Source organism: Acipenser ruthenus, chromosome 1 (assembly GCF_902713425.1).
Source record: "Acipenser ruthenus chromosome 1, fAciRut3.2 maternal haplotype, whole genome shotgun sequence".
Lineage (NCBI taxonomy): Eukaryota > Metazoa > Chordata > Actinopteri > Acipenseriformes > Acipenseridae > Acipenser > Acipenser ruthenus.
Genome location: NC_081189.1, coordinates 29,195,973 through 29,217,376, shown reverse-complemented (window position 1 = coordinate 29,217,376; position 21,404 = coordinate 29,195,973). Strand labels below are relative to the sequence as shown.

The window sequence follows — 21,404 nt, the reverse complement described above, 5'->3', positions numbered from 1 at the left end:
TGGCTCTGATCCGTGTGCGACAGTCATTGATATCTCCAGGGGGCGGAGAAAACGCCTGATGCAGATGGGGCTCTAAAGGACCACCTTTGATGTAAGTGCTCAGGTAATTCGGGTTATAAGAGAAATATCCCATTCGGTAATGGTTACATTTCTTACTTAAAAGGGAGTGTTGTGTTATTATCATAACCCTGGTTCCCTGAAATAGAAATGTGATGCTTTGTGCATATCAGGGAACTGCCAATTCCCAAACCTCGCTGGTCATTACCCAACAGCATTTGCTGGACTTTTCAGCAGTATTATTTTTGGTTTGTTTTTCAATTATCTTGGAAACTCCTTGTCAAAATCTGTTGAGATTTGCCAAGAACATTCTTTAGCACACCATTTGAGTGTATCATAATCTGGGGATTTATGGAGTCTGTCTGCATGTCACACTAACATCTTGACATGTGCATGCAGCAGTCCTGCAATTTTTAATGCATACAGTACAGCACAGTGGCCAGGGTAAGAATGTCGCTGACATGCATGTTCCAACGGGCGCGTGACCCAGGTGTAGGTACAGTAGTTCTTAGGAAAACATGGCTTCGGAGCGGCGTTATATATGTGTTACAGTGTTTCTCCCGTGTACTTGATTCATAATAACAATAATTAAAACTATTGGGTATTTATTTAGTCTCATTGTGTTCCCTGTGTTGTGATTTAATACACCCCGCAGCGTGACGGAGGTGGGACAGCAGCATTGGCTTTGTGACGCGCTGCAGAGCGGATTGTGGGTAATCGTATTATTGTAGCAAGCAGAGAGACGTCGGGCGCCATTTTGCCAGTAGCGACGGGGAGAACATAAAGGAAATAGAAAACAGTTTTAATAACAATCATTTTCGAAAAAAGAACAAAGTAGTCGGTAGGAAAGGCGAAGCAAAGCGACTTTGCTGAAAAAGCGCCAAGCACAGAACGGGGAAGAGGATGGCGGTCGACAGAAGGGACGAGAAAGGTATTATTTCGGTGTTTTTATTTAGGTTCTGATATTTTTCGGAAACCGGAAAAGGGAGGCGGGCACAGCGTGTTTTATAATAAAGCTAAATCTGTGTAATTAAGATATTCCACGACCTGAAACGTTTTACATGGTTATTATTTTTTTCGTGGAAGTGATTAATAACATGCAGCATTTAGAAATCCATGTCTTAAGGAGCGCACCTCTGTTTTAAAAGATCGATGTCTTATTGTGTGTTTGAATAATGTCCAATTTTGCATCCCAGCAAGAAATAACTTAAGAAAAACATTAAATCTAGAGATTTAAAGTACACAAAGCAATTGCAAAACTGTGTTGTTGTAAAACGGTTTACTGTTTAATATCCATCCGCAGACATGATGCAGTGTCGTTTTCTGAACGGGATTTTTTTGTATCGCACTGTTTGTTGCCTGCTGTATCCAGCAAGTGTTTTTTTAGGGAATGGGTAAAGACCAAGACAACTGCCGGACGGGGGATTAAAATATGTAGCAATGTCTTGACATATACTACACAATTACTCATTTTCTATAACGTCAGATTGAAAAAGAATCATCATATGACTTGTAATATTTTTTAAATACATAAAATGTTGCCGCACAAAGATTCAACTCACAGAATTATAACTAAGAAACGTCTTAAAACATATACAATCTAATTACAACTTAACCTCCATATTATTATTATTATTATTATTATTATTATTATTATTATTATTATTATTATTATTATTTTAATCAATTAAAATGCGGGTGAGTAAAAGCCAGACCAAGACAAAGGTTACCGGATAGGGCATTAAAAATGGTCTGAAAGTCTTAACCTACACAAAATTGCACCTTCCCTATAGTCTACATGCGAAAAAGAGCGGTCATTATAGCAGTTCCCATATTTGAAATTGGCAAAAATACTAATTACCATATTCCCAAACACTGCAGCAGTATCAAGAAAATTGTTATTATTATTATTATTATTATTATTATGTATTTATTTATTTCTTAGCAGATGCCTTTATTCAGGGTGACTTACAGTTATTACAAAATATCACAGTGCAGAAAAATCTTAACTAAAATACTGTCACATGAGACACACAAATATTTTCCTCTGAATGTTAGTAAGCCTTTAACATTGCATAGCCTTTAACATTGCTTAACTGACAAGTAAGGAAGGTTTGCAAATGTGGATTGCTAAATGATTCTACGTATCAGTGACTTAACATTTATCCACACCATTTTCCTGTAATATCACAATATTTGATTGACTAACGATACAAATAGTAACAATTTCTGTTTGGCAATATGTATGCAATAAGACCCGGCTGGGCGTCCGTGTAAGTCGAATATACAGACGCCCGGGCAATGTGAGGCACGAGTTCGAGTTCCTTCAACCCCTGAGAAGAACATATATTCAGTGTATATGTGGACGCCCTACAGGGCCTTATTGCATTTATAATCCAGTTAAAACAATGGATTTGAAGGGGGAAAAAAAAAGCATAAATCATGTTTAAGGCAAAACCATTATTAGTGTTTTTTGGTAAATATCCTTAAAAGATGAGTAAAATAAAGTAAATCATTTTTTTTATAGTGTGCATATTGCCATTGAAAAAATACACCAGGGGACGGCAGAGTTCAGACAGCACTGAGTTATTATTATTTTTTCCTGTCAGTGCAGACACAGTGAGCAGAACAAACGTGAGGAATAAAAATAAATTCAACGACGTTTCGGATTTCAATAATTTGTTCAAAATCTAAGTCAGAGAGGGGTGGATAACGTGCACAAGTGTCTTGCGTTTTTCGTTACTGTTTACAAACCACTAAAAATATATTTGAAGTGACAAAGTCGGGGCTAGTAACATAGACAGTTTTTTTTTTTTTGCTGTTATCTTCCAGTTCATTTCATTGTTCTTCATCCAAAAGTGGACTAATGGGGAGGGAGTCATACTTTGCTGTAGGTTTTAAGACAACCAGACCCCTTTTAATGCCCTGTCTGGGAACTTGTGTCTCGCTCTGGCTTTTACCCAATCCTGCTTTTTAATTGATAAAAAACAAAAAAAGCCACAGTTATTTAGGCCCTATTTGGAGGCTATAGAAAAGGCGTACTTGTGTGATAAAGGTTTTAAGATGTTTTAATGACCTGTCCAGACAGTTTTGTCTTGGTCTGGCTTTTACCCACTCAGACAAAACTATATACGAAGTATTATTTACTTTTGAGTCAGGCGGGTGAGGGCTTTCAATTTCTAATGCACACTGTGCATAAGGAGTAGACTAATATTATTATTGGACAGTTTTTGCATTGTTCCCTTTGGGCTACAAAAAACGATGAAACCACAAATCTGATGGGGTAAACCAATAAAGCTTTTTTGAATTTTTGCTGTAAATTAAATTTACTATAAGAACCGCAGAATGCAGATAGTATTGACATCTGAGATAAATTGCAAGTGCATCACCTCTGAGATTCTTCAATACAATGCAAACTGTTGCATGAGGACAGTGTGCAGTCAATAATCTGGGATTAAGGTAATCAAGTATAAATTGATTTACATGCAGAGAATAGAGGGGGTGGGGTGAAATGCTTTATGATAAGATTGTAAACACGATGATTTGTTTTCATGCTAATCCATTTTTTTAATTCGGTGTGAATATATTTCCCTCCCCCTGTCACTGTTTGGTCATTTCAAAAAAAGTGCTAATGGACATTTCAGACAGTATAAATTGAGTCAAGATGTAACACTGTCTATATATTGTTATGATGCACAGTATTATGATATACTGTAATTGAACAGTTCTGTGCCCAGTGGTGTGTTACAAACAGATTAACATGATAGTTGTATGCAATGTCCATTTACAGCTGCAATATAGATAACTAGAAGCAGGTGCATCCAGAAAGCACTTTGGTCCCTGAACCTCACGTTAAGTGTTTATCTTGCAGATGGTGAACTTAATGTGTTGGATGACATCCTGACTGAGGCACCTGATCAAGATGATGAGCTGTACAACCCTGAGAGTGAACATGACATTAATGAGAAAAAAGGTAGAGGCAGTGTTTCATTTCTCTCAAATGTGATGCCTTATATTTCAGATTGTCAAAGGGCAGCCTTGAATTTCACCTGATATTAAGTTATTTTGTGGTAGATACATTTTGTTCCTGTATTAAAGCCTTAAAATAGTAGCTTGTCTCCATATACCACTGGGACAGATTCAAAAACACCTTGAAACTAGTACTTTTTTGTTTATCACCAGCAGAAATATAACTGGTTTGAATTGGGACTTCATAAACCTCTGTTGGGATTGTGTGCGCGCTGAAGGTAGTGAGTGTCCAATGCAAACTGCTTTAGAGATGGATGTTTAACCTCGGTTAATTTTACAATCAAGAAAATACTCAATTCTACTAATTCAAGAACATGCCCTTGGGTAGTGGCAGCCCGCTGGAATGAGATAAGATCAAGTTTTACAGACTGGTTTCATGGTGCAGATGGAAATGTGGCTTCGGCATATGGTAAACAAACATGATACCATAACTATGTACTATATTGAATAGCTGTATGTCCGATAATATCATGCTTTACGTTGAAACAAAATAATTGGCTTACACTTTTTGAATTGCAGGATCAAAGAGGAAAAATGATCGAGGCGACCATAACGACAGCAAAAGGCCAAGATCTTCAGGCCATTATACCAGGCAAGCTGTCAAGAGAGCTGCAGGTTCCACCATAAGCAGCAGCAGCAAGAAACCCATGAATGCCAGAGGCAGACATTCTTCAGACTACAAGAATGAGGAATATCACTATGATAGAAGTAAGGACTGTGCTGACAGAAAGAACCACTCTGTAAGAGGGAGCAGCTCCAGGGATGCTCAAAAACCTGTGAGCAGAAGAAAGGATTCAGACAGGAGGATTAAACCATTAATGGCAGAGGTACCACAGGTAAACATATTTAATATAAAAAAGCCATTTGCAAGCACATCCTGTTACTCTGATTCCTAAAACAAGCATACATTCAACTAATAAGAATACTATATTGTAATCTCATCACTTTTTAAAAACATTTTTTTATGAACATGCCTTTAAGGAGAACATCTCAAGCAATTCCAGGTGATTTGAATCTAACAGTACCCTTCACTTCAGCCTTATATGTCTTAAGATTACTACTATATTTTGGTCATGCGACTTTTTTGCGGATAAAGATCTAATCCTTTGAGATACAGGCTTCTTACAACAGAATCTTATGGTTCTCTGTAGGTCAAGTTTGGTGGTGGGTATCGTTCAAGAGGAATTAATGTATTCTAATTTGGCAAAGCTGCCTGCCTCATCTCGGGGACTATTTAGGGCAGTAACTTCTTATTTGCAGGGTTATGTAAAGTCTGCCTGCTAAGGTTGGTGGTCTTGACCAATGACATTATGGCTGCCAAATTGAGGTCATGTGTGACACTGTTTCTGGGGTGTAGACAGTACATGTTGACTTAATGTGTTTTCTGTACACAATTCTTTATACTGTGATTCTCAGGTAAGATCTACATGTCTTTGTCCAGTAAAAAATAATTTTCCCACTGCCACATTGTTTAAACCTGTGATGTATAATCAGTTGTGTTTACAACTGTTGCTACTACAAACAGTTGTGTACATTTTAATATAACAGAAACTGCGTCGCACCAGTGTGGAAAGCGGGAGGGCAAGCCGCTCTTCCAAAGAGGGTGCAAACTCAGACGAGTACGGGTCTGACCAGGAGACAGGAAGCTCGGCATCCTCTGAGGGAAACAACTCTGAGGACGAGGGGATGGATGAGGAGGGAGTTGAGTGTGATAAAGTTGATGGGGAGGATGAAGAGGAGGATGAAGAGGAGGAGGGAGAGGAGGAGGATGAGGATGAGGAGTATGAGCAAGAGGAGGTAGATCAGCGGGAGAGGAATGAAGAAAATGACTACGACACTCGCAGTGAGGCCAGCGACTCTGAATCCGAGTCGGTGTCTTTCTCCGAGGGGGAATCTATTAGATCTGGATCAGGATCTGAAGCTTCAGGTACTTTAATTTATGTCTGTTCTCCCCACACAAACTGTTTTTACTTCCTGCAACTGATGTCTTTCACCCTGCACCTGTGAACCCTTTGAAATCAGTTATATTTAAATGTAGCCCTTTAGAAACCCGTAGGCAGGCTTTATCGCTACGGAATGCATCTTCACAAGATACAGCTTTGCCTTTCCCCTTTTCCTTTACTTTCCTGCTCTTACTTAGATACTGCTGTTCAAAATTTTAGTTAATAAAAAATAAGTTGCTTAACAGCATGTTTACAATCCTTCAGGGCTGCCTGCTCTGCAGAGCAGCCTTAAGTGTATTTGTGGGTTGACTTGTATGTTGTTAGAAGTTTTCACTATGGGTTGCTGCCTGGTTGTGTCAAAGTTAAAGCTGTAGAAAGGGAGATTTGCCTAAAGTAATTCAAATGGAGTACAGTATTGTAGAACAGTCCTTTATCTTGAACAAATGGACAGTCTAACACAAGGGAAATGTTTTCCAATTTACTGTTCAGATAAGGAGAAAAAAGAGAAGAAGCGGGCTAGAGGGATTTCTCCAATCGTTTTTGATAGAAGTGGAAGCTCAGCTTCAGAATCTTATGCAGGTATAAACTTCTTATGATTCTGAAGAAGTTTAGGTTCCCGTTCTAACATTGGATAGCAGTAGTTTATTGTTCTATTGCATATAATGACTAGGTCAGAAAAACCATCTGCATGTCGGATCTCCAGCAAACTCAAGTTAGGTTTACTGAAGAAAAGAGGACTGATTTAATTAGGTTAAGGGTTGAGAGAGATCTTCATACTTTAAGTTACATTGCAAGATTACAGTTGAAAACCTTAACAGATGGTAGTCTTGCTGTCCCTTGGAAATTATGATGAATATTCTTTTGCAGCAATAATCTGTTGATTAGCCAGTATTGCACAGCAGTACTGATTTTAGTTGTGTGTGTGTTTTTGTTTTTTTTAAAGAATACTTGTATTTTGTGATATGGCAGTGTTCTACTGACACCTGTTGGCTACCTCCATATAGTGTAAATTTCATGCAACATATAAAAGTTGATTTCAATGTCTCTAACTTGAAACCGGCTTAAGATCCTCGTAAAAATATCGTAATGCACAGTTCTGTCAAGTAAACCCATTCATTACTTGTAGTGTAAAAAAAAAACCCACTTATTTTTGGAATTGTAAAAATGCTTTTGATGCAAGGAGTAATTCTCAATACATATACCTTGCATGCGAGAGTTGCTTTCTGTATATGATTTAATATCTAGTCTTGTTACATAGGGTCAGAGAAGAAGCATGACAAACTTTCATCCTCTGTGCGAGCTGTTCGCAAAGGTAGGTTATAGAACCACATTTAATTTTTTCTTATCCACCATTTATACAGCAACAATGTTATAGGGGATAGCCAGCATGGATTCAGCAGATGGGGGTCATGCTTAACTAACCTACTTGACTTTTTTGAGGATGTTTAATGTAGATGATGACAACGCATAAGATAATTTATCTTGATTTTCAAAAAGCCTTTGACAAAGTCCCACATGAAAGACTTGTATTAAAATCAGCAGGGATAGAGGGGAAGACATGAAATTGGATACAGAACTGGTTGAAGTACCACAAGGGTCTGCACTTGGACCCTTACTCTTTCTCATTTATAGAAATGACTTATCAAGATATGCATTGTAAGATTGTTAAATTTGCAAGTTATACCAAACTTGGTAGTAGTAGTGAACTACCACAGCCCAGCTAATTCAAAGGGATTCAGACCTTCTCTTGTGGCAAATTCATTTTATAGTTAAGAAATGTAAAAGATATTGCATATTGGGTGTAAAAATCCATGTTAAGTATAAAATGAACAGGATGGAAATAGGGAGCAAGGACTTTGAAAGGTCTCTAGGTTATAGTGGAGTCATCTACTATAACCAGTGTGGTGAGGCAATTAAAAAGGCAAGTAGAATGTTAGGCTATATTGCAAAAAGTGTGAAAATCAAGTCTAGATAGGTAATGCTAAGATTATACAATGCCCTAGTTAAACCCTGACCTAGAATGCAGTTTTGTTCACCTCACTGCCATCAAACTGAAGTGCAGTTTTGCCGCCATCATTTAGCATTCATACATTCAGATCTTTCCATAGAGATGTTTGGAATCAGTTACTTGTTTACAAGGATTCCTGCACAATATAAATGTTTGCACATCATATGCAGTGGATTTGATAATCCAGTGACTTTTTTGCATATATTCAATCATTTACTTCAGAATCTTGGTTTTAACACAAGCCATTGAACAAAAGTATGTAAAAGCATGTTTTTGTTTTTAGATCCAACAAGTAAGCTGAAATATATACTTCGAGACGCAAGGTTTTTCCTTATTAAGAGTAATAACCACGAAAATGTCTCCCTGGCCAAAGCTAAGGTATGTAACTAATCACAAGTTTAACTGCTCATTCTGTACTTTATACTTAAGACCAACTTCTGGGGGGGGGGGGGGGTTAAATCACTTTATTGAAAAAGAATTGGTACCCAGTTTCCACTGGAGAGAAATATATAAATCTAGCGGTTTTGTATTAAATATTTACAGGTGCAATGTACGTTTTACTTGTTATTCTGTTGTGAACAATTTCTGCCTTGGGGCGTCCATTGCTTAGGTATTGCATCTTTTAAATTTATTTATTTATTTATTTATTTTTAATTTAGGGGGTGTGGTCCACACTTCCAGTAAACGAGAAGAAGCTAAATGCTGCATTTAGATCAGCCAGAAGTGTTATCTTGGTATTCTCTGTGAGAGAAAGTGGAAAGTTTCAGGGTAAGTGGAATGAACCAATATGAATAGTGGCTCATATTTTTTAACCCCAGTATATGCTTTTTTTTTTTTTTTTTTTGCTTGATTTTTGTACTTTTTCCACGCCTCAGGTTTTGCAAGGCTTTCATCGGAATCCCACCACGGAGGGTCACCAATACATTGGGTTTTACCAGCGGGAATGAATGCAAAAATGCTTGGGGGTGTGTTCAAAATTGACTGGATTTGCAGGTACTAAAATAAAATAAACCTATTCTTGATTACTTAACACTAACACCTCTTTAGAGTTCTATTGCAGGGCGAATAACTATATAAGCAAGACGCAAATGCTACTCAAATGCTTTCTCTGGATACATTTCCATGAGTATCCATATAGCCCTAATTGAGTCTGTGGTCCATTGCTAACAATATCACATTAAACAACCTGAAATTTGGTAGAAAGTCTGATAGAACCAAGTTACACAAATTTAATTGACCATTAAAAATCAGAATTGCCGTCTATTAGCGGCAGCTCATTCTAGTTTAAATATGTATTTATTTTTATAGTGAATATCAATCTTTGTTTAATCCTTTTAAACAGACCAAAACATTCTTTAATTCTTACAAATATAAATTGATCCTGTATTTATATCTCAATTCAGATTAATTTTGAAATAAGACAATTCCTTGCCTTATAAATTAATTTAAAATGAAGGATTTTTAATTTCTGGTCAAAAAACAGTTTTTCTGTATGATTTAAATGTTTGTATTTTTTCTTTGGTAGACGTGAGCTGCCCTTCACAAAAACTGCACACCTCTCAAATCCATGGAATGAACATAAGCCAGTGAAAATTGGACGTGATGGACAGGTTTGGAATACATTTATTTCAGAATTATAATTGTGTAAATACTAGCTATATTCTAAATTATGTGTTTCTGTGGTGATTTGTATGTATGTATGTATAAAAATAATCTGCCTTTTGGTGACTCTTCTAATGGTTCAGGAAAAAAAGGTTACTAGGCTTTTACTTGAGAAGAAAGATCTTTTATACCAACAGGAAAAGTAATTTTAAAATACCAGCATTCAAACTAGATTGTGAAATGTGTCTCTCAAAAGTGGTAAATATTGGTCAATTTTGAACAGACTTTTTGGTCATCACTGTTTCAACCTTTAAGTTTATCGGAAAAATGGAAAAGGTAAGCCAATACATTCAATTTTTTTTATACTAGCTTCCCTTAACATTAAGTCACTTTTGATACATACAAAATATAGCTCCTTAACAACCCAGTTGCTTATTTACACATGGAGCTCATGCGAGTCCAAATGAGTCACTCCTCTGAGAATAGCGTGCAGCCACTTATGTGCATCTGCAAAGTTGAACACGTCGTCTTAACGTGCTTCAAGGAAAAAAATAAGAACTGTATTGTAAAAGTGTATGCAGTTTTGTTTTTTACTGGCAGATGGCAGCACCCTAAGAAATGTGCTTGACAGACCAGGTGATTTGTATATACACAGCTGAGAGTGAAAAATGGATGCCTGTGTATCTACAGAGAGTGAAACGAGGAGATTTCTTTCTTTATTTGTTGGTGTTACAGGTTGTAAGGAAGCCTTGTCAGGTTTGGTACTGGTTAAAACGACGTATTTATTTCTTGTACCTACACTTCACAGAATTCATATAACCGCGCTATACACCTGTGCCTGAAACTGGGGAAGATACTGTATGTGACCTGATTTGAAAATCTGCAAGTTTTCTCATGTATATGTGCTAGATAGATGTTAATATTGATGAGGGATTTAAGTGTGTCTGCTCTGAAATCTATCACACAAAATAATTTCTAAAAAGTGATATGCCTTAACAAGTATTATGTTATTTATACTTGTATAATGCTGCCATTGGGGGGTAAAAAATGTTATGTTGTAATCTATATTATAATGCTACAATTGTAAACACGTTGTTTTGTTATTTAAGTTCTATTGAAATACTGTATTTCCGTTTTATCATAATCACAATAAAAAGTGTGTATTAAACATATAGCAAATTGTTTTGAAAACTGTCCAAATTGCTTATTTGAGGGCTAAGAGTGAAAAATCTGCAAAAAGAGCATTTTTAACATGGAAATTACCAAAAAAAAAAAATCATCTGGGTGGTTAAATGAGGTATTAAAGTTGTGTGCATAAACATGTTTAAGCTAGTACTATGAATTGGGTATATAATATATTAATGGTACTCCCAAAAGTAGCTTGTGTTGCATCAACACTTACTAAGTTTTACATTTTTTGTTTCTTTTGACAATTTATTTTATTGTTTTTTTTTTTATTTTAAAGGAAATTGAATTGGAATGTGGAACTCAGCTTTGCCTACTGTTTCCTCCTGATGAAAGTATTGACTTGTATCAGGTGATTCATAAAATGCGCCACAAGAGGAGGATAAATTCTCAACCACGCTCGAGAGGACGCCCCGCCCGCCGAGAACCAGGTCGCGATGTGGGAAGGTTAGAAATGTTCTTTGGACTGCTAGTAGGCACTTGTGTTGGAGTAACATGACGGAGCTTTTGAGATTCACCATCACCGTTGTGTCATCAGTACAGAAGAGGGAGAATATGAAATCCTCAACAAAAAAAAAGAGCTACATGGACGACTTGTGGCTTCAGTGAGGATTGCACACACAAATCGTTTTGGAGAGCAAAATGATGGAGATCCTCACATAACTTGTAGAAGTTAATGTTACATCTGATATTTGATTTGGTAAACTAGGTTGGTTGCAGTTTCTACAAACCAGAGCTAAAAGAAAGATGCTTTAAATATCTCTCTTAAGCAGATGGGGGGAGAGTGCATGCTTGCTTTTTCTTTTTTTTTTTTTTTTTTTTTTTTTTTAAATACATACGTTATTTTACTTTTATTTATAGAACCGTTGTTTTAATATCTTGCAAAAGCCTTTTCTTTCAGGTGTATCCCTGGGGATAAACCTAATCAGATATGGGACTTTTATAACGAAGCCATAATAATTTTTCAGAAGATGATGCCTCAATTTGAGGGGAAAATAATAATAATAAAAAAAAAATATATATATATCTATATATCTATATTAAGTTATGCTTTCAAGAGGAGCATTTTTGCGGGACTTTCTCAGTTTTGCCATCGTGGTGTGCCCCATGCAAAATGTTCTGTTTTAACACAAAAAAAAGTAGCCACAAAAAGAATGCACACATCCTTCTGCTGAGCTGCTGAAAAGTGATAGGCCGGTTTCAAAGGGGGAATCTGGTTTGTTGCCGGGTCTCCCAAGGGCCACAAAGACGGGCTGTTGCTGTTGCTGTGCTTGCAGCAGTGCCTATGGACTTCTTAGGGTTTTCAGGGATCAACTTAATTGAGCACTGCTGTATATGAACACAGTATGTTTGCCACACTTTGGAATTTAAAAGGGTTTTTTAAAGTATTCCTTTAAAAAAAAAAAAAAAAAAAGAAAAAAAAAGGAAAAAGAGGAGAAACCTTATGAATGAACTGAAATACCCATGCTCCTTAATGCATTTCCCCCATGCCAGCATAGAAGGAAAAGTAATGGTTTATACTGCTCACTTCTGAAAAGGACTGTGGATGTTTGTGTTGTGATGGTGCTAAAGCCATTGGTAACGTTTCCTATTGTGGAAACACATCCTGCGGTAGGTAGAAAAGCCCAAGGAGTGTTTCCATTTTCTTTTCCCTAAAGGACTTTTGTATACACATAAGGTAGGAGGAAACCTGGCAGTACCCCATTCGTTAAAGGCTTAAATGGACTGAGAACCCAGCTGAAGTTATGAGCCAAGGGGGTACACAGTGCTGTGTAAATATACATATATATAAAAATGGAGTTTTCCTTTGTTTTTTGTTTGCAATGGACTGCAAAATATCACTGCTACCAACCCAGCTCTGCCTGCCAGGCCCTCCTTTTGTGTTTGTGGCTTAGACCATAAATCATTAGTTGGACTGCTTTTATGAACTTTTCTATCATAATTAATGCCATCGTTAACAGTCACAAAACTACAAGAAATCGGTATGTTGCCACTTTAACCAGCTTCTTTTTTTGAATTTGCTGTAGATACATTTTTTCATTAGTGCAATCTGCAATATTTTCAAAAAAAAGGAACGTTTTCTAAGTTGTATTATGGTAATAAATGTGATAAATTAGATAAATGTATGCAAAAACTAATGTACCCAGTAATATATGAGTTTAACTAGAAAGGGATAGATACTTGAAGTAACAGTAGTTTACACTGATTAGATTGTATGCACAACTACAGTATAGATGGTCAGTTAAGGCTACAGTACATGTAGAAGCCAGTGGCTTCTGAAAGTATGTATGCACTTGCAAGTGAGCACTTGCAGTATAACATGTTTAGGTAAAACAGTCTTTATAAAGTGACAGCATGTAGGTATGTGGTTTTTTAAGCCTTCCTCCAATATTACAGTGCTAATAAAAAATATATTGGTTTTCCCCAATGACAAAAATACTGGTTTCACTTCTAAAACAGCAACAGAAAACAAGTTTATTAAGATCCCTCTACCTTAATCCTGTCTTGTATATCGCACACATTCTGCCTGGTTTAGTCCTGGATTTTATGACTACTGTTTCTGCTAACTAATGTCTGGTTTGTGAATTAACCATTAAAAAAAGTACTATAAGCATGCATCATAACTTATCTCTAGGGAGTCCACATATATTGCTTTTCAAAAAGCCTTGTTTAACAGACCCTAAGGAGTTCATACTATTTTGGTTACATTTGTTTGATAGAGGCTTTAGTTAAGAATACACTTTGAAACAATAATATCATTTGACTTGCATTTTGTTGCTGCCAAGTGGTGAAACAATTAGCAAAACAATTTGACTTTTTTAACATTTAGTAAAAAAGAAATGTAAAAGCTGTCATGTTTAGACTTGCATTTCAAATTACATATTATGTATGTACACTGCAGACTCTTGACTTTGCAGATTGTCCTGTCATAGTAAGTTTAACATTGGGTGTGAGAGAGGAGATTTACATGCCTAATTGGGATACAATTGTATTTTCACTGTATTGTAATATGCACAATATTGTTCTTAATTATTTACCTAATTCATGTAGGCGTCGACCAGAGGAATTTGACATGCAAAGCAGAAAAAGACCAAGGATTGACTATCCACCTGAATTTCCTCAGAGACCAGGTCATTATCTCGTACTCATCACATTATTGAGGGTGACGTTTTTAAAGGAGTAAACCAAACCCCCCATTTTTAATACTGTTAATTTTGAAATGTGTGGACTCTGTTTGTTTAGTATTTTACTACCTATGTGCATTGTCCACATAACTGTATTGGGTAGGTTGAGCATTGGTCTTTCTTGAAAATATGTACGTTCATAGATAATACACTGATCCTTAAAACCTTACTAATAGTCAAAGATTACTGTAAACAGATTTTAGTGCATTGGTTCCAGAAACCTTTATGATCACTACTTTTGGAGAACCTAAGGTAACATTAGTCCAAGATTAATGTTAACCATGGCGTTCAGTGAAGCCCCCCTTTTAATCTCTAAATCTGTTATTTCTTTGTTTTATATCTGAACTGGGAAAAAAGTTGAACTAAAATGAGACCAATTCAAACAGCTGCTAAGCAATGGCACTTGAGTTTTTTTGTTTTTATTCATTGGTGTTAAACTAAAACTATAAACCAAACACTTAAATCATAGAATTAAGTAGACAAAAGTTTTGACTATTTCCTTTATCTGTAAATGTATATCTATGCTTGGATATCTGTTACAAAATGTTTGTGAAGGTTAAATGAGAGTAACAGGTATATGGAAGCATTTACTGTGCGCGGTGCAGGTGCCTGTTCCTTACTCTCTTGAAATGTGTGATGTAGTTTGGATGTACTGTATACTGAGAGAAATATTTTATACCTTCATCCTAATGTGCTCCCACCCACCCCAGAAGACCAATTACTTTCGAACCTGTATTTAAGACATTTATTATAATGAGCACTTTGATTCCAGGCTAATGTGTTTCTGTTGGCAGTTGTCGGGGAGCAATCCCTTACTATCCATGTAAATGTACATTATAGATGGCATTGTATACATACACAATTGCCTTGGTTGATGTATTAACAGGTTTAACAGTACACTAGTGAATGTTTCATTTTGATTTACAACAGTCATTAAGTTGTCTTGCTCCAGTTACTTCCATTCATCTCAAATACAAGTGCTGCTGTTTAGTATGGCTTGATTTGTACTTTTTTAAATTATGTTGCGGATAGTACTACTGAAGTAAATTGAGAATATGATCTGCTTTGAATTTATTAATCAATGTATTGGTGTTTTAAACAGGTTTCATGAAAGACCCTCGAAATCAACATGTAGACAGGTAGGTTCCTGATAATTCATATCTAGATAATTTTGCTTTATGCTTTGTTTCCCTATATCAAATGAATAGATCCCTTTTTAACAAGTAACTTCATTCCCAACAGACGTTTTACAGGAGTGCGACGGGATGTGTTTCTAAATGGGGTGAGTTTCCTGAATTTTGTAAAAAAAAGCAAGTACAATTGTGTTCATATGAACAGTTCAGATATTTTTTTTTTTTTTGGCTTAACCCTTTAGTGCCTGTTGTAGAAAATTGTGTGTGTGTTTTTGTTTTTTTCACCAATATAACACAATTGACACCTGTTGCACGCACAGGCACTCCCTAGCTGGCCACGTCAAACCTCCCAAGAGCAGCACAAGGTGAGTTTGCTTGGGAGTGAGCAGGTTTTTGGCCCATGTTGTCTTAGAATAAAATAATGTATCCACATTTACACGTTTTTGAAACCATTCATTTAAATATATAAAATAATGTTAAATTTGTCTTTCAAATGACAAATCAACAGAATTACTTTTGCTTTCCAAAGCTTGTTTTGCAGACTGGGAAAAATAATTTGGGCATTAAAGGGTTAAGGTGAAAGGGTTATAGTTTAGACAATAGGGTCCATTTATGGTGCTATTGTTGAGTTTCTTTCTTCATTTAAGTGTATAAAGAGGAACTCCCTTTTAAAACAATTAGGCTTTTTTAAATTTCTTTTGAAATCTGTTTGATTTGTTTTGTTTAAAAATGTTTAGTTTCAAAAATGTAATTGTCGATCCGTCTTGTTTTACTTTTTCACTATTGTGTAGTTTCTATTGTGAAGTTTTATGCAAAAACAAACCTAGTGCTATGCATCAGACAAAGCCACGGTGACATTTTTTATTTCTCTTTTTTTTGTCTCCACAAACTTTAGTACAGTACAGAAATAACAAAATAGCAGTAAAAAAAGTTAAAATGAATGATCCACCACTGTTTTATTTTTCACTTAGCTTCCAAAGATCAGCAGGAATAAAATAAAACCAGTAATTTTCAAATCTGAAACCAATCAAATTCCATCTAGTTTTGAGCGATTGTAGATGGAACTTAATTGTTCAGATGTTGGCTGCACTATTTTTTCTATTGTCGTTTTATAGGTGCAACCTGAGTTTTATTCTCTATGTAGCTTGTGGAAATTCCTGAACATTTTTTTAAAAATGTTTTTGTTATTAAATTAAAACTGTCAGTATTTCTCAGTTTCCAGAAGTTGTAATTTCAAGAATAAATTAAAAACATTTGAAAAATGCATGCTGTCAGTGCACAGCGATGTCTTCTGATTGCTTTATTTTAATCAGCATATTTGGTTAAAACAAAACAATGTGTTCTGTTTTCAGTCTTACAATGATTATATGAGGGAATTTCATCACAGCATCGGGCCACCCCCTCCCTGGCAGGGAATGGCAAGTATTATTTATTTTTTCTTACTTTGTTTATTGTTTGTAATGCTTTTAATCACTGATCCTTCCTCATGGGTACGCATACTACCTGCCAACAATTTTAACTAGGGGTGCACCGATAAGACTTTCTTGGATGATCCCGATAGCCGATGGTTATCTACCCATGTCGTCCGATACCGATAATAATAGATAGTGCAGGTAAACTACTAGAACAAGACAGAAGTCCTATATTTAAACTGTTTTATAATTATAAATGTTAAACAATTAATAGATATTGTTTACTTGTTGTATTTGACAAAAACAGGTATTGTTTACTTGTTGCATTTACTTCAGAAAATGAACACAAAGTAAGAATAACATAGTATTATATTTTGTGCTTGTCAGCAATCTATACAACACAAAAATAACACTTTGCATTTGTACTAGTAAAAACACTTCTGTAGAAAAAATATATAATGTGACATTTTGCTGTTAAACATTGCGTATTATAACTTCGACCTATACTGTACCGTAGAAGAAGAAAAAAAATTAGCCTACGCAATGTCAACTACAATAACATTTGTTAAATTCTTATTTTAAGCATACACTATTTAAAAATGCAGTCCAACTTAAATTGTTCACTTAATCAAAAACAAAAAGATGTCATGAAAATATCCGGTTACAAAATCAGTCAAACTTGAATCTGTTACTAAACAAGATGGCACAGTAATCAATTCCACCTTCAAAATGCCGCCTAACACAGATTCAAATAAACAAACAGAGCAAGATAAACAAAAAATACAAAAGGTAATTCCCACTTAACGTTTAGAGAGGCCACAACTCCTTGGAAGTTAGTGAGATTGTTGTTGCTGCTGTAGACTTGGTTTTAAAAAACTGCTTTTCAGCAACGTTGAAGGATTTGATCAAGTGAGCTACGGAGGAGGACCTGAGGTGATGCTAAGCTGCCAAAGAGAGTGACGGAGCAGAGACATCGCAGAGGCAGTTTAGTAACTAACCGCGCATCGATGCTGCATTTGAACAATGATTTGCCTAGTTAATACTATTTCCTTACGAATAATAAATATATATAATAAGTATATAAAGTAATATAAATTATATATACTTTTATACTTATATTTATTTGTACTCTAAACTACTACTACTTATTATAATAATAATAATAATAATAATAATAATAATAATTATAATAATTATTAAACTATCAATGTTATTTAGGATTTAACTTTTTTTTTTTTTTAAAGCATCAGAATAATATTCTACTCGCAGTTCATCGTTGGATTTAATGTAGCATCAAGTCTGTTCTGCACACAACTCACTTTCCTGTTGTCTTCAGATATTAAAAATAAATAAGTAAAACACTGCGATTGAGGCGTATTTATTGCATTTTGGTCGCACGTTACACAGCACTGGGAAAATGAGTGTATCAGTGTTCTTGTGTCATTACAATAAGCGCACCTGACCAAACATTAAATTATGTGCTGGAAGAAATTCAAGCATGAATATCGGTGTACATTATCGGCTAAAATAACAAAAAACTGCCGATAGCCGATTGTGGTTGGTTTTTTTTCCCCTTATATCTGTGCCATGCCGATAGGCTACCGATTTATCGGTGCACCCCTATTTCTAACCCCCCAAAATAAACCTGAATTTATCTTACTTCTCTGTTAAATGCAGTCAAACTGTATATCTTTCACAATGTTATGCACCCATAAGAAAAGGAACCAGTCGGCTGGTTTCTCAAGTGCTTCATTCAGTAAAAGTTCATTGTTTGTTGACAGGCTGTGGTTAAAGAGACAGACAATCTCTTTCATGGAGACCTAAATACATGTTTTAAAAAGAGTTCTGATCAGAATCTTAAACAAGCTTTCAGAACTCCCAAGCTTTTTTATGTAATCTTTTGTTGTATCTGATTAACGAAACTGGTGGCAAGTCTTCAGTGGTCCATGTAGTTTACTGTGGCTGACAGATTATCAAAACAATGTGCTTTCTGGTAGATTTCAGTTAATAACATGGAAGAGATAAGTGGAGCTAATAATGTTGTAGTACAATTAATGTATCATAGTAATCAAATAAGACCAGTCAAATAATTGTTACCCCTTGAATGGATAATTTTACATTTTGTTACAACACAATGCATAATTATGAACGGTAACCAGAAATTACAAATAATTCCTTATTGCATGGCTCATTTTCTAGAAGAGGCATGTTTAGAAAGAAAGCAAGGGGCAGCTGTTAAGTGAACCTACCTGCACACAACGTGATATCCGTCTAACAGCTGTCTGCATTTCATAGCCCCCCTATCCTGGAATGGAACAGCCACCACATCATCCTTATTACCAGCATCATCCACCACCACCTCAACCTCACCCACCATACTCCGGACATCACCCAGTGCCACATGACACCAGATACAGAGACAAACGTGTGGTAGGTGTTCTTGCATGTTTATCTCCTGTGATTATTGAAAGGCCATGAGATGCAAGCTAAAACTTAAAAAAAAATAATTTAAAAATACCCAAAATTTAACTTGAAGTAAAACCATAGTTCTCATCCAAATGCTTCACCTGGCTAGTTTTGCCTCATTAGCAGCTTGAATGCTTTAGATGCTGTTTAAAAACCCAATGTCCTAGTTGGTCTAACATTACATTTGGAGATAAATCCAGGTCATGTACATTTAAACATTTTACAGTGGTGTAACAGCCTGCAGGTAAACATGTAAAACCACAAGCTTTAATTGCACCACTTCTTCAGGTTTCATAGACCCCAATTTGTGTTAATGTTGGACGACCTAAAATTTGTAAGGTGTGATTCTGTGAATCCAAACGTTTTTAGCTTTTAATCACCAAAATTGTCACCTGCTATTAAGTGCCAGGGAGCTTTACATTTAGCTTTTATAATGAACTAGAATACACAAAGTACAGGATACCAATGAATTCTAATTTAATTGCTGAATTGAATAATGGTAACCCTTTTATTTTATTTCTCAATTTTAATGTAAGGTGTCATTTACAAACTATAAACTTGTTTCTTGTCTAACAGCATGATTATGACATGAGAGTGGACGACTTCTTGCGGCGCACACAGGCAGTGGTGAGCGGGCGCAGGAGCCGTCCCCGGGAAAGGGACAGGGAACGTGAGCGCGACAGACCCAGGGACACACGCCGAGACAGAGAACGCGACAGGGGCCGGGAGAGAGACCGAGAGAGGGAGCGGATCAGGGACAGGGAGAAGGAAAGGGGAAGATACCGAAGATAATAACCCAGCACTGTTGAATACAAAATCCTTTGTGTTTACAATTGTGAAACTTTGTTTAAGTTGTCCCTTTTTATAAGAAACAAAAAACAAATTACTTTTTTGTATATTAGAACCAATGGCCCATGTATGTTTTGTGCATGTAGTGTAACGAACTGGAGAAAAATCTACCAAAAATGCATATCTTAAACCTTTTCTTGTTTTTGTTTTTATTTTTTATTTGAGCAGGTGCAAGAATATATGTATATATCCTGTTTTATATGGACACAACTACCTGTTTGCCTTTACTGTTGCCCAGTTATGTGTTAATCCTGAAAACCAGGGATGGTATCCCTGCTCTCGCCACATTCTTTGTTGTTTGTTATTGCACATGGTTAAATGAAGATGTTGCTGCTAATAAGGAGTATTCAGCTGTACTTGTACAGTGTAATGATGACTGTATGGCAGTGTTGTAGCAAGTACTTTTTTTATAGTCCTTTTTAGATTTCAAACCATGTATTTTCCAGTGTTGAAAGATAAAAGCAATATTAAGACACTATTGCCACCTATTTTAAACTTATTTTCAACCGTTTCCTTTAGGACCACTTAGGTTTCCAATCAATACTATATATGGCTTAAACTAATATACAGTGGCTTGCGATGTACACAACTTTTAGTATGTGGTTTACAAAAAAAAATGGTAGAGTATCATTTAGTGATACTTTTGATATGAAATAATAAAAAAAAAAAAAATCTGATTGTATTTTTGCTTTGGAATTGTTTCATGCTAAGACCATATTTTTCTTCAAAGTACAGGCTTTGTAAGTACAATTTTATTTGGGAGAAATGCATGTATATTGGTATTTAGTCTTTTCTGGACTCGGTGACATTGGTTTTCATGTTATGAATTTGAATTAGTACAAAAAATAGCGTAATCTCTTTAAATGCTTGAGGTGTGTTCTCTGCCTACAAGCATGATGGTATTTAAAACTAGAAATCTGTGGGAAATGGGTGTTTTGAATATTTCAAAGAATTCTTTTAAATATAATATATTCAAAACTGGTTTTACAAGAATCATAGTATTCGTTTATTTTATTTATAATCCTGTACACTCAGAGGCAGCCCACTAGAGGGAGCCGTGGATACTGGATGTAATTGTTCAATTTTAACCCAGAACATATTGTGAAGTTGCTAAGTAAAAAGTGTCTGGTGTAATTGCTTCATTTGTGTTTTGAAAACCATCTATTAAATTAGTTCTAGCTTTAATGGGATGATTTAGCTTGGGTACTAGGCATTTCCTCATTGAGACCAAGTCATCTGTATACAGTGCTTACAGGTTCTAAAATCAGAAGAGAATGACTCTTGCACTGACTTGATATTACAGCTGGTAAGGAGAACATGGTGTCAAATGTAGGGGAGAGATTTTGTACTTGAAAAGGTAATTAAGAAAATATCCCTTGAATACAACCTAAACTATAAATAATGTTTGTTTCATGTAGCAGTTTTTTTTTTAAACTTCAGAAGTTTTCATCCAATTGTTGACTGATCAAATGTTGGGGATTAAAGAAAGGTGGCCTTTTTGAAATCCACATCTGCTGATAAGTTGTCTGTTTCAT

At 35.7% G+C, this 21,404-nt stretch overlaps 1 protein-coding gene across 4 annotated transcripts; it reads left to right on the top strand.

Moving 5' to 3' along the window:
• The first annotated feature begins 714 nt into the window (after positions 1 to 714).
• On the top strand, positions 715 to 21,282 carry LOC117411717 (YTH domain-containing protein 1-like). Of its 4 annotated transcripts, XM_034019416.3 has the most exons (18): positions 715 to 988; positions 3,929 to 4,030; positions 4,606 to 4,922; positions 5,635 to 6,013; positions 6,519 to 6,608; positions 7,288 to 7,341; positions 8,321 to 8,415; positions 8,697 to 8,805; positions 8,913 to 9,030; positions 9,563 to 9,647; positions 11,105 to 11,271; positions 13,876 to 13,955; positions 15,112 to 15,148; positions 15,252 to 15,291; positions 15,463 to 15,507; positions 16,495 to 16,560; positions 18,850 to 18,984; positions 19,597 to 21,282. In XM_034019416.3, exons 1-18 carry the CDS (start codon positions 961 to 963, stop codon positions 19,810 to 19,812), a joined length of 2,163 nt encoding a protein of 720 aa, XP_033875307.3. In that variant the 5' UTR covers positions 715 to 960; the 3' UTR covers positions 19,813 to 21,282. The 4 variants fall into 4 exon arrangements, with proteins under 4 accessions (XP_033875307.3, XP_033875308.3, XP_033875309.3 ...); XM_034019417.3 differs by lacking the exon at positions 15,463 to 15,507; XM_034019418.3 differs by lacking the exon at positions 6,519 to 6,608 and having other exon boundaries at positions 716 to 988.
• The last annotated feature ends 122 nt before the right edge of the window (positions 21,283 to 21,404 follow it).

Excerpts from the sequence above, each read along its gene's own strand:
- LOC117411717 (XM_034019416.3), top strand. The coding sequence starts at position 961 with ATGGCGGTCGACAGAAGGGACGAGAAAG. Across the intron at positions 9,031-9,562 it reads AAAATTGACTGGATTTGCAG|ACGTGAGCTGCCCTTCACAA; the intron begins GTACTAAAATAA and ends TTTCTTTGGTAG. Across the intron at positions 16,561-18,849 it reads CCCCTCCCTGGCAGGGAATG|CCCCCCTATCCTGGAATGGA; the intron begins GCAAGTATTATT and ends TGCATTTCATAG.